This window comes from Oncorhynchus mykiss, chromosome 30 (genome assembly GCF_013265735.2).
Source record: "Oncorhynchus mykiss isolate Arlee chromosome 30, USDA_OmykA_1.1, whole genome shotgun sequence".
NCBI lineage: Eukaryota > Metazoa > Chordata > Actinopteri > Salmoniformes > Salmonidae > Oncorhynchus > Oncorhynchus mykiss.
The window spans coordinates 9,921,323-9,935,640 of record NC_050570.1 but is presented as its reverse complement, the minus strand read 5'-3'; the positions used below and the strand labels follow the sequence as shown (position 1 = coordinate 9,935,640).

Sequence of the window (14,318 nt, the reverse complement as noted above, 5' to 3'; positions counted from 1 at the left end):
CTGCATACTGAGCCTCTGACAGAACACAGCACCTGCATACTGAGCCTCTGACAGAACACAACACCTGCATACTGAGCCTCTGACAGAACACAACACCTGCATACTGAGCCTCTGACGGAACACAGCACCTGCATACTGAGCCTCTGACGGAACACAACACCTGCATACTGAGCCTCTGACAGAACACAACACCTGCATACTGAGCCTCTGACGGAACACAACACCTGCATACTGAGCCTCTGACGGAACACAACACCTGCATACTGAGCCTCTGACGGAACACAGCACCTGCATACTGAGCCTCTGACAGAACACAACACCTGCATACTGAGCCTCTGACGGAACACAACACCTGCATACTGAGCCTCTGACAGAACACAACACCTGCATACTGAGCCTCTGACGGAACACAACACCTGCATACTGAGCCTCTGACAGAACACAACACCTGCATACTGAGCCTCTGACGGAACACAACACCTGCATACTGAGCCTCTGACAGAACACAACACCTGCATACTGAGCCTCTGACGGAACACAGCACCTGCATACTGAGCCTCTGACGGAACACAGCACCTGCATACTGAGCCTCTGACAGAACACAACACCTGCATACTGAGCCTCTGACGGAACACAACACCTGCATACTGAGCCTCTGACGGAACACAGCACCTGCATACTGAGCCTCTGACAGAACACAACACCTGCATACTGAGCCTCTGACAGAACACAACACCTGCATACTGAGCCTCTGACAGAACACAACACCTGCATACTGAGCCTCTGACGGAACACAGCACCTGCATACTGAGCCTCTGACAGAACACAGCACCTGCATACTGAGCCTCTGACAGAACACAACACCTGCATACTGAGCCTCTGACGGAACACAGCACCTGCATACTGAGCCTCTGACGGAACACAACACCTGCATACTGAGCCTCTGACAGAACACAACACCTGCATACTGAGCCTCTGACAGAACACAACACCTGTGTACGGAGCCTCTGACAGAACACAACACCTGCATACTGAGCCTCTGACGGAACACAACACCTGCATACTGAGCCTCTGACAGAACACAGCACCTGCATACTGAGCCTCTGACGGAACACAACACCTGTGTACGGAGCCTCTGACGGAACACAACACCTGCATACTGAGCCTCTGACAGAACACAACACCTGCATACTGAGCCTCTGACGGAACACAACACCTGTGTACGGAGCCTCTGACGGAACACAACACCTGCATACTGAGCCTCTGACAGAACACAGCACCTGCATACTGAGCCTCTGACAGAACACAGCACCTGCATACTGAGCCTCTGACAGAACACAACACCTGCATACTGAGCCTCTGACAGAACACAACACCTGCATACTGAGCCTCTGACGGAACACAGCACCTGCATACTGAGCCTCTGACGGAACACAACACCTGTGTACGGAGCCTAAATAAAGTCTAAAGGTAAAGGCAAAAAAAAAGGCCATGGTGGCAAAGTAAATACAATATAGTAAAACACTGGAATGGTAGATGTGCAATGGAAGAATGTGCAAAGTAGAAATACAAATAATGGGATGCAAAGGAGCAAAATAAATAAATCAGCACCTGTGTCCAAAATAAATAAATTATTTAAATACAGTAGGGAAAGAGGTAGTTGTCTGGGCTAAATTATAGGTGGGCTATGTACAGGTGCAGTAATTTGTGAGCTTCTCTGACAGTTGGTGCTTAAAGCTAGTGAGGGAGATAAGTGTTTCCAGTTTCAGAGATTTTTGTAGTTCGTTCCAGTCATTGGCAGCAGAGAACTGGAAGGAGAGGCGGCCAAATAAATAATTGGTTTTGGGGGTGACTAGAGAGAAATACCTGCTGGAGCATGTGCTACAGGTGGGAGATGCTATGGTGACCAGCAAGCTGAGATAAGGGGGGACTTTACCTAGCAGGGTCTTGTAGATGACATGGAGCCAGTGGGTTTGGCGACGAGTATGAAGCGAGGGCCAACCACGGTCGCAATGGTGGGTAGTATATGGGGCTTTGGTGACAAAGTGGATTGCACTGTGATAGACAGCATCCAATTTGTTGAGTAGGGTATTGGAGGCTATTTTGTAAATGACATCGCCAAACTCGAGGATTGGTAGGATGGTCAGTTTTACAAGGGTATGTTTTGGCAGCATGAGTGAAGGATGCTTTGTTGCGAAATAGGAAGCCAATTCTAGATTTAACTTTGGATTGGAGATGTTTGATATGGGTCTGGAAGGAGAGTTTACAGTCTAACCAGACACCTAAGTATTTGTAGTTGTCCACGTATTCTAAGTCAGAGCCGTCCAGAGTAGTGATGTTGGACAGGCGGGCAGGTGCAGGTAGCGATCGGTTGAAGAGCATGCATTTAGTTTTACTTGTATTTAAGAGCAATTGGAGGCCACGGAAGGAGAGTTGTATGGCATTGAAGCTTGCCTGGAGGGTTGTTAATACAGTGTCCAAAGAAGGGCCAGAAGTATACAGAATGGTGTCATCTGCGTAGAGGTGGATCAGAGATTCACCAGCAGCAAGAGCGACCTCATTGATGTATACAGAGAAGAGAGTCGGTCCAAGAATTGAACCCTGTGGCACCCCCATAGAGACTGCCAGAGGTCCGGACAGCAGACCCTCCGATTTGACACACTGAACTCTATCAGAGAAGTAGTTGGTGAACCAGGCGAGGCAATCATTTGAGAAACCAAGGCTGTCGAGTCTGCCGATGAGGATGTGGTGATTGACAGTGCTGTGTTGCTGGTACAGCTGGTGAACCTGAAGACCCTATCTATAATATCATTCCCAATAGCCATTTGTCAATGGGCTTTTTCATGACTGATTTGGTTGACTCCCGAGTGGCAAAGTGGTCTAAGGCATCTTAGTGCTTGAGGCGTCACTACAGATACCCTGGTTTGCTTCTAGGCTGTATCACAACCGGTCGTGATTGGGAATCACATAGGGCGTCCCAGCGTCGTCCGAGGTTTGGCCGGTGTATGTCGTCATTGTAAATAAGAATTTGTTCTTAACTGACTTGCCTAGTTAAATAAAATAATCCATGTTTTAAAAAAAAGAGGTTGGGAGCAGGCAAAAACCCAGTGCTTTTCTCTATTGTATAACGCCTTTAGGACCTGGAACTGGCACTGGTTGTTTACAAGCAATGATGTTGGATGACATCAGTGTAATATTCCATTTTGCTGTTGAATTTGATGGGGATATGTGAGCATGTCACCATCTTAGGTGAGTGGCACTGCCATCGCCTGGGCAGCGCTTTCATTTCGGTTCAGCCTTGATCGCTAATACTCGGTCCTCTATCCACCTAGACAGCAGTACAACCTTTTCTAAGATCATTTTCTGTGATTCAGTTTGATATGTCCTCTGAGACATATTCCTATCTAGAGCATTGTGCGTATTTGCCTGTGTTGTGTCCCAAATTGAACCCTGTTTGCTATTGAGTGCTCTACTTTTGACAATGGTTTATAGGGTTCTGGTGGAAAGTAGTGCACTACATAGGGCTCTGGTGGAAAGTAGTGCACTACATAGGATACTAACTCTATAAAGATAAATAGTGTCACTGCAGCCTCTTCACACATCACTGTGTGTATTGGACCAGAGGGTGTTTTTCCTTCCTTAAAACCAGGAAGTGAGCTCTCAGCTGTCACTTCACATCAGCTCCTACAGGAACAGAAACTGACAGGAACAAGGACAGCAGCAGCTCCTGTACAGGGATCTGATGGAGGGAATCTGTTGGGAGAGTGCTGTGTTGCCAAGTGTGCCCCTGTCAAGTGTGCCCCTGTCACCTGGCTGTGTGCCAAATTGCACCCTATTCCCTACATTGTGCACAACCATTGACCAAGGCTTGTCAAAAGTAGTACACTATGTAGGGATTAGGGTCCCATTTGGGATGCTACCATACCTGACGGTCCTCTCCCTGTGTCACTGGCTGAGGGGGGAATCGATGGAGGCCCTGCCTGGCTGACCTCTCTCACCCTGTGTCACTAGCTGAGGGATGAATCGATGGAGGCCCTGCCTTGCTTGACAGCCTTCTCTTTCCCTATGTCCGGTGTTTCGTGCTGAGCCTAACACTTTAGGAGGAGATCATAGGAGCAGTCCAAGGTGGGGGCCACTGCCCCCTTCACATTCTACACACGCCTGGGAAAGTCTGGGGGGGTAGGAGGGTGGGGTTAGGGGGCGTTTGAAACCTGCTACGCCCCTAGAGAATGATCAGCTTGTGAGTTGGAAGGGGGTGAAAATCCAGCGCGATGACCACAGACTGATTCGACAGCCAGGGATGCTAATTTTGTTCCACTCTGTTTCATCCCCCACCTCTCCTCCACCCTCCATCCCCCACTTCCTTCTCTTATCCTCTGGTCCTCTCACAGCCATAACCAGAGGACCACGTCGTTCCGGCACCCCGTGACGGGACAGGTGTCTCGGGAGAACGTGGATTTTATCCTCCAAGAACAGTGAGTGACTCATCTCTTATCTGTCCTTTATTTGATGAAAACTTGTGGTTCTCAGAATTTGGCTGGTATGCTAGTTGGTAATGGTCAGAAACAGACCTGTGGCCTCTCAGGATTGTCAACGCATCTATTTGGGACTACGAGTGTGTAAACTTCAAACACTGTGCCGAGCTTAAGTATCTATATTAATTTGTATTCATACAGCGTCTCAGACAGATATCAGTCTTCAAAGTTAATCCAACTATGTATATTATTTGAGACCGTAGATGGGAGCCTTAGAAATTGTGGCGATGGCCAGATATGTCGAGGTATATGAATCCGTGAAACAGTCAGCTTTGGAGTAATGGAATAGTGGTTAAAGCCAGTACACTGTTGGGGAAGCTGAAATGTGGGAACGTTGGCTAGATCAGTAGATGTTATTTGGAGTATAAGGGAAAGGGGGATACCTAGTCAGTTGTACAACTGAATGCGTCTTCCGCATTTAACCCGACCCCTCTGAATCAGAGAGGTGCAGGGGGCTGCCTTACTCAACATCCATGTCTTCTGCATTTAACCCAACCCCTCTGAATCAGAGAGGTGCTGGAGTCATTTAACCCAACCCCTCTGAATCAGAGAAGTGCAGGGGGCTGCCTTAATCGACATCCACGTCTTCGGGGCCCAGGGAACAGTGGGTTAACTGCCTTGCTCAGAATATTTTTAATTTATATATAATTCTGTTGCTGGATCAGGGATTCGATCCAGCAAACTTTTGGTTATTGGCCCAACACTCTAACCACTAGGCTACCTTTACTTCACATTGGGTGTGAAGTTAAGGGCAATGCCAATGTTGTTGAGATTATGGTACAGAGTGATACGTAAACCCAAATAGGATGTTATTTGTCTCTCTATGCATCATCAAGGTGGGAGGCTGTACCTCCATCGTTAGCAATATTCCTGCTCAAATCTCCTTAGCTGGCCTCTACCAGGCCATCCTAACCCTGACTATTTGATCCAAAATGATGGCAGTGTCAGTACAACTAGGATTTACCACCTAACCTGCTCGACACAGTGACCTCACTGTCAAGACTGTGAAATGTCACCTCTATTTATCTATTGCTCTCATTTCTCTCTTCTCTCTCTTTTTGCCTTATTCATTCATCTCTTTTCGTGGTTATGCCCTCAGCATTTGTGTCCAAGAATATTCTGGAAAAATGGTTCTCAGAACAAGTGGAACCTTGTAGTTTGTAGAACCTTGTATTTGGTAGTACCTTATCAGAAGTCTTTTGAGTGTCACTTCCTGTGCCCTAACCTTACATGGGGGACCAGAGATGAGTGATTTTCGACTACCTTTAGAACAAAGCGCCAGTTTCCCAGCCCTGTGTCAGGGTCCAACGCTTTTGCACAAGATGACAAAGATATTAAAGGTTGAGCTCAAAGGGTCATTCCACCTCACCATAAAACTACGGTGACAAGTATGAGTTCATACAGAACTTTCTTATCTATTAAATATCTCATTGCATGTGTACTGCCTTCCAAGAACAAAAAGCTAAATGGCCGTGGAGCTGACAACAGCAGCATACAGTTTTAAAAGAGATCCCAGAGACTCACCAACTTAGCGCTCAGCTCTCAACCTCTCTCCACAATCTCTCTCTGATACTCTCTCGATCCCCCTCTCTCGTTCTCCTCCTGTGTCTGGCAGAGAACAGGAGGGCACATTCTCCTGCCATGTTCTGATGGATCCGTCTCATTAACAGCTTTGTGGGCGTGGAGGGGTATATGAGCCACGCAGATAATGTGTCACAGCCGCTCAGCCGCTCAACCTGCACAACCTCTACTACCGCATACAGAGGAACAAGCCAGAGAGGGGGTGTGTGTGGTATACCTAACGTGGAGTTTCTTTTAAATAATGTCTCTCAAACAGCTGGTGCAGCAAGTTTGACCACAATAATGATGTAATGTCTCAATGCAGCTGCAGCCTTCAAAATGTTTTGGGGATTTTGTATTTTTCCCTTTATTTTACCAGGTAAGTTGACTGAGAACACATTCTCATTTACAGCAACAACCTGGGGAATAGTTACAGGGGAGATGGATGAGCCAATTAGAAGCTGGGGATGATTAGGTGGTCAATATGGTCAGGTTGGGAATTTAGCCAGGACACCAGGGTTAACACTCCTACTCTTACGATAAGTACCATGGGATCTTTAGTGACCACAGAGAGTCAGGACACCCGTTTAACATCCCATCTGAAAGACAGCATCCTACACAGGGAAATGTCACCAATCACTGCTCTGCAGCATTGGGATATTGTTTTAGACCAAAGGAAAGAGTGTCTCCTACTGGCCCTTCAACACCACTTCCAGCAGCACCACTTAGTTTCAGAGCCAAGCCAACAGTGGGATGCAGTGTGGTATGCTGCTGGCTAGTATTGGAAACTGTGCTTTGGTGCCTCAGAAGGCAATTGTGGGATACAATGTAACCTAACAGTACTGTGGTTTGGTGTTGCTCCAAGTTATTGTTATTCAGAGCCATTTACAATCAGTGCAGTCAACTAAAGGAAGTAAAACACCCACATAGATCACACGTGTTGCTCTGTGAACAGGCAAGATCTATACTAGGGCTAGTCATGTTGAAATGTGTTGTCATGACGACCTATAAGATAATGGCACAGACCCACAACATTCTAGGCTTATTTAAATATGAGGAGACTCCTGATGAACTGCAAATTACATCATTACATAAGACAAATTCAAATCTGGACCTCGAAGCCAGTTCCACTGCTGATTTTCATTGGTCCCCTCTAATCAGGGACTGATCTAGACCTGGGACACCTGGTGGGTGCTATTAATTAGGGGCGGCAGGTAGCCTAGTGGTTAGAGTGTTGGACCTGTAGCCAAAATGTTTTCAGATCGAATCCCCGAACTGACAAGGTAAAAATCTGTCGTTCTGCCCCTGAACAAGGCAGTTAACCCACTGTTCCTAGGCCGTGATTGTAAATAAGAATGTGTTCTTAACTGACTTGCCTAGTTAAATATTAAATAAAAGTTAAATATTCAATAAAATTAACAGGTAGAACAGCAAACCAGTAAGTGATCTGGACTTCCAGGCTCTGATTGGGATACCCCTGGCATATTCTATAGATCACATATCCTAGTTCCAGCACAGCTTTTGATAAAAGCATCATCACCTAGCAAATAACCATTAAAGCTGAGTTGAAACCTCATCTAAAGACTTTATTATTGTCCTAGCGAGACTGGCGCCTACGGGAGCCCCCTGGGGAGACTGGCGCCTACGGGAGCCCCCTGGGGAGACTGGCGCCTACGGGAGCCCCCTGGGGAGACTGGCGCCTACGGGAGCCCCCTGGGGAGACTGGCGCCTACGGGAGCCCCCTGGGGAGACTGGCGCCTACGGGAGCCCCCTGGGGAGACTGGCGCCTACGGGAGCCCCCTGGGGAGACTGGCGCCTACGGGAGCCCCCCGGGGAGACTGGCGCCTACGGGAGCCCCCCGGGGAGACTGGCGCCTACGGGAGCCCCCCGGGGAGACTGGCGCCTACGGGAGCCCCCTGGGGAGACTGGCGCCTACGGGAGCCCCCTGGGGTGACTGGCGCCTACGGGAGCCCCCTGGGGAGACTGGTGCGCCTACTGGCCAGTGTGGCTTGGCCTCTCAGTCCCAGGAGTGGCTATAGTGTCCGGGCTCTACACCTCATCGAGGCTGCACGTTACCGCCTCTTATTTTTATAGCAGGCTGGAATTACTTCCAGCGTTGCTGTCTGGTCTGTGTTTGTCTGTCTGCAACTTCTCTTCTTTTCTCTCTGCTGTTTTTCTCTTGCAATCTATCTATTATCGCTCTCTCTGGCTCTCTCTCTGTTCTGTCCTGTCCATCCGTCCATCCGTCTGTCTGTTTCTCCCACACTGATTCTTAACCTCTCTCTTTCTCTCCCCCTCCTCATTGGTTGGGGAGCGTCTGTAAAGCATACAGTGAGTGATGCGAACAGGTATAGAAAACACACACATATTTGACAAAGCTACAAAATAATTAGATCATCTGTAAATAACTAGGGACTCAAGTGATTGAGTGGAGCTCTCCTCTCTTTCTTTCCTGAAATCACTCCTCAGAATAACTCGGCAGAACCGTCTTTTGTTTCGGCGGCGGTCTCCTCATTGCTGTGGTATCTGGTGAACACAGGCAGAGCTACGTTAGCAATGTGATGACTTGCTCACCTGAGGGATCACTGACCCGCCGGCAGGGCAATGCCTTTGTTGATAATCGCCATTGCAGCGGCAGGATGGATTTTAAGCACCTGGGCCACAGACAGACGGGGAATGGGGTGGGAGTGCAAAGAGCATGTTTCCACCTCCACAAGGCCTCCTCCTGAGTATTTATACATGCACTTACTCTCTGAAAAGATCAGGAATGGGGTCATGAGTGACATTTATGTTGTGTTATTGTAATATTCTAAAACCAAAGCTGCATTCTGAAGCCTTGTCCGTGTTCCTTCTATACCTTTTAATAAACTACTCTATGTACAGTATCTAGGTCTAACCTTCTAGACTACTCTATGTGCAGTATCTAGGTCTAACCTTCTAGACTACTCTATGTACAGTATCTAGGTCTAACCTTCTAGACTACTCTATGTACAGTATCTAGGTCTAACCTTCTAGACTATTCTATGTGCAGTATCTAGGTCTAACCTTCTAGACTACTCTATGTACAGTATCTAGGTCTAACCTTCTAGACTATTCTATGTACAGTATCTAGGTCTAACCTTCTAGACTACTCTATGTACAGTATCTAGGTCTAACCTTCTAGACTACTCTATGTGCAGTATCTAGGTCTAACCTTCTAGACTACTCTATGTACAGTATCTAGGTCTAACCTTCTAGACTACTCTATGTACAGTATCTAGGTCTAACCTTCTAGACTACTCTATGTGCAGTATCTAGGTCTAACCTTCTAGACTACTCTATGTACAGTATCTAGGTCTAACCTTCTAGACTACTCTATGTACAGTATCTAGGTCTAACCTTCTAGACTACTCTATGTGCAGTATCTAGGTCTAACCTTCTAGACTACTCTATGTACAGTATCTAGGTCTAACCTTCTAGACTACTCTATGTGCAGTATCTAGGTCTAACCTTCTAGACTACTCTATGTACAGTATCTAGGTCTAACCTTCTAGACTACTCTATGTACAGTATCTAGGTCTAACCTTCTAGACTACTCTATGTACAGTATCTAGGTCTAACCTTCTAGACTACTCTATGTACAGTATCTAGGTCTAACCTTCTAGACTACTCTATGTACAGTATCTAGGTCTAACCTTCTAGACTATTCTATGTGCAGTATCTAGGTCTAACCTTCTAGACTACTCTATGTACAGTATCTAGGCCTAACGTCACGTCCCCAAACACACCGGAAAAGGGAAGAAAATGGCCACTGTTTGGAGGCACTACACGACACTACAGTAAACTACACTACACACCACACCACACTACACCATACGACACCAGTATACAATTACACTACACCACACCACACTACACTACACACCACACTAAACACTAAACTACACTATACTATACTACACCATACAACAATTGCTACGTTCTCCAAAAATGTTAGCCAGGAGATTCTGGGTGTTGCTGAATAAAAAGCTAACAAATTCAACAACAAAAAAAAAGGATTGGAGGAAATGAAGACACCTTATGGAAGTTGAAAATAAGCTAGAAGTTGTGGGGGGGAAACGAAGTAGAAAAGTGAACTATCCCTTTAAGGCCTTTATTCCAGAGTGGCAGCTCTCAGAAGACCCAGAGCGATAATAATGTCCAATGTGCTGAAAAGCCTGACTTCTGGCTGTCACAGCCTTAATTGCCTGGCAGTCTGCCCTTCACAAGTGCCAGTCCTTGAAAGTGTTTTCTTCCACTCTCACAATGATGGAGTAATTGTCAGAGTCGTAGATGGGGAGGCGAGATCTGCATTGCCAGAGTTCTGTACAGCGAAGCGCTGAGGAATTATGCGTGTGTGCAGATGTAAAGTTTTCACTGTTTGTTCCTAGTGCTTATAAAAAAGAAATGTTATGTGGATCTCCTTGTACATTTATAGGTTCAGTTTCAGTGCTTCATAAATTTCTGTTTTGCATCGGATAATGTAGTCGTATTATCATTCTATTAGATTTCAGTTTTCCCCCCCATTTCAGTCTATGTGTATTGTTTGAGCCTCTAGTTTTTCATGTTTGTTCTCTAGTTTAGTAGCTTCAAAGGTTTCACTTTGAGTTCATCTAAGGCTAAGCTATAATAGTAGGGAGGGTAGACCAGATTGTCTGAGTAGGACTGCTGTTCCTAATGGATAAGATTGTATGAACATATCCTAGATCAGCACTCCTACTCTGAGACACTTTGTGAAGAGGGGCACAGTGGGCAGTGCATTGTGGGAGAGATGATGATTATTTCTTTCAAGTGATGGCCTAGTTCACTAGCCTCCCACAACCCCCCATCACCTCCTGACAGATGAGTTTGCCCAACACATATCCTGTGAGAGAGAAACCCCAGTGTTTGTGTGTACAGTACATGTCTGTGTGTACAGTACATGTCTGTGTGTACAGTACATGTCTGTTCATATAATATACTCTCTGACGGGGATCTTCTCCCCTTACACCAAATGTACATCTTCCACTCTCTCAGCCGTCCGCTAGGTCCTCTCAAACGAAAATATGCATATATAGAAGGTCCACACGGAACACTGTGCAGACAGGAGGGGAAGTTTGATTGAAGCAAAAGGAATAGATTTCCCCTCCCAACACTGAGGCTACCCATGAGGGCAGGCAGTGCAATTCATCAAATTCTACAAATCTAGTTCACACACACCATACAATAATCAGACATCAAGAGATCTGAAGTGCTGACTCATCAGAGAGGACCCCCATCAGAGAGGACCCCCATCAGAGAGGACCCCCATCAGAGAGGACCCCCATCAGAGAGGACCCCCATCAGAGAGGACCTGTCTATAGGTTGACTCTGACAAGGGAACTCCATGCTCTGACTGTTCTGTTGTGACAAACACTTACATATTGTCACCAAGCAATATACAGTGTATATATATATAGTGCATTCGGAAAGTATTCAGACCCCTGGACTTTTTCTACATTTTGCAACGTTAGCCTTATTCTTAAATGGATTAAATTGTTTTTCCCCCTCATCAATCTACACACAATACCCCATAATGATAAAGCAACAACAGGTTTTTGGACATTTTTGCAAACTTAGAAAAAAAAAACTGAAATATCACATTTACATAAGTTTTCAGACCCTTTACTCATTACTTTGTTGAAGCACATTAGCAGCGATTACAGCCTCAAGTCTTCTTGGGTATGATGCTACACGCTTGACACACCTGTATCTGGAGCAGGTTTTCATCAAGGATCTCTCTGTACTTTGCTCAGTTAATCTTTCCCTCAATCCTGACTAGTCTCCCAGTCCCTGAAAACATCCCCACAGCATGATTCTGCCACAACCATGCTTCTTTATTTGACCTTTATTTAACTAGGCAAGTCCGTTAAGAACTAATTCTTATTTAGTCCAACGCTCTAACCACTAGGATACCTGCCGCCCCTTAGGTTTCCTCCAGACGTGACACTTGGCATTAAGGCCAAAGAGTTCAATCTTGGTTTCATCAGACCAGAGAATCTTGTTTCTCATGGTCTGAGAGTCCTTTAGGTGCCTTTTGGCAAAATCCAAGTTGCCTGTCGTATGCCTGTTACTGAGGAGTGGCTTCCGTCTTGCCACTTAACCATAAAAGCCTGATTGGTGGAGTGCTGCAGAGATGGTTGTCCTTCTGAAAGGTTCTCCCATCTCCACAGAGGAACTCTGGAGCTTTGTCAGAGTGACCATCGGGTTCTTGGTCACCTCCCTGACCAAGACCCTTCTCCCCCGATTGCTCAGTTTGGCCGGGCGGCCAGCTCTAGGTGGAGTCTTTGTGGTTCCAAACTTCTTCCAATAAAGGATGATGAAGGCCACTGTGTTCTTGGGAACCTTCAATGCTGCAGACATTTTCTGGTACCATTCCCCAGATCTGGGCCTCGAAACAATCCTGTCTCTGAACTCTATGGACAATTCCTTCAACCTCATGGCTTGGTTTTTGCTCTGACATGCACTGTCAACTGTCGGACCTTTATATAGACAGGTGAGTGCCTTTCCAAATCATGTCCAATCAATTGAATTTACCACAGGTGGACTCCAAGTTGTAGAAACATCTCAAGGATGATCAATGGAAACAGGATGCACCTGAACTCAATTTCGAGTCTCATAGCGAAGGGTCTGAATACTTATGTAATTAATGTATTTTTGTTTTTTATTTTTGATAAATTTGCAAAAAAATCGAAAAAGCTGTTTTCACGTTGTCATTTTGGGTTATTGTGTGTAGATTGATGAGGGGAAAAACACTTAATTGTTTATTTTTATATGATACAATGCCTTCAGAAAGTATTCACACCCCTTGACTTTTTTCCACATTTTGTTGTATTACAGCCTAAATTTAAAATAGATTAAATTGAGATGTTGCATCACTGGCCTACACACAATAACCTACAATGTCAAAGTCAAATCATGTTTTTAGAATTTTTTACAAATTAATTGCAAATAAAAAGCTGAATTGTCTTAAGTCAATAAGTTTCACCCCTGTTGTTATGGCAAGCCTAATAAGTTCAGTAGTAAAGATTTGCTTAACAAGTCAATATGTATCATGATTTTTTTAATGACCTTATCCCTGTACCCCACACATACAATTATCTGTATGGTCCCTTAGTCGAGCAGTGAATTTCAAACACAGATTCAACCACAAAGACCAGGGAGGTTTTCCAATGATGGGTAAAAAAAAAAAAAGTGTGTGTGTGTATGTATGTATGTATGTATGTGTATGTGTATATATATATATATATATATATATATATATATATATATATATATATATATATATATATATATATATACACATACACACACACACACACTGCCTTCTGAAAGTATTCACACCCCTTGACTTTCTGTTGTGTTAGAAAGTGGGATTAAAATTGATTTAATTGTCATTTTTTTGTCAACGATCTACACAAAATACTCTAAAGACAAGGTGAAAGAAAAATGACATGTGCATACAAAAAATAAAGGGAACAACACATCCTAGATCTGAATGAATGAAATATTCTTATTAAATACTTTTTTCTTTACATAGTTGAATGTGCTGACAACAAAATCACACAAAAATGATCAATGGAAATCAAATGTATCAACCCATGGAGGTCTGGATTTGGAGTCACACTCAAAATTAAAGTGGAAAACCACACTACAGGCGGATCCAACTTTGATGTAATGTCCTTAAAACAAGTCAAAATGAGGCTCAGTAGTGTGTGTGGCCTCCACGTGCCTGAATTACCTCCCTACAACGCCTGGGCATTCTCCTGATGAGGTGGCGGATGGTCTCCTGAGGGATTTCCTCCCAGACCTGGACTAAAGCTTCCGCCAACTCCTGGACAGTCTGTGGTGCAACGTGGCGTTGGTGGATGGAGCGAGACATGATGTCCCAGATGTGCTCAATTGGATTCAGGTCTGGGGAACGGGCGGGCCAGTCCATAGCATCAATGCCTTCCTCTTGCAGGAACTGCTGACACACTCCAGCCACATGAGGTCTAGCATTGTCTTGCATTAGGAGGAACCCAGGGCCAACCGCACTAGCATATGGACTCACAAGGGGTCTGAGGATCTCATCTCGGTACCTAATGGCAGTCAGGCTACCTCTGGCGAGCACATGGAGGGCTGTGCGGCCCCCCCAAAGAGATGCCACCCCACACCATGACTGACCCACCTCCAAACCGGTCATGC

At 45.5% G+C, this 14,318-nt stretch overlaps 1 protein-coding gene across 8 annotated transcripts in view; it reads left to right on the top strand.

The window, feature by feature from the left end:
* LOC110521287 (pleckstrin homology domain-containing family A member 7) overlaps positions 1-14,318 on the top strand; it is a 169,754-nt gene that overhangs the window by 77,837 nt on the left and 77,599 nt on the right. For 7 of the 8 annotated variants that reach the window (XM_021598743.2, XM_021598747.2, XM_021598745.2 and 4 more), the window contains one exon: positions 4,392-4,475. The exons of the other annotated variant lie outside the window; for it this stretch is intronic. In XM_021598743.2, coding sequence (XP_021454418.2) covers positions 4,392-4,475 — 84 coding nt within the window. The remainder of the gene's footprint in view (positions 1-4,391; positions 4,476-14,318) is intronic. 8 annotated transcript variants of the gene reach the window in all.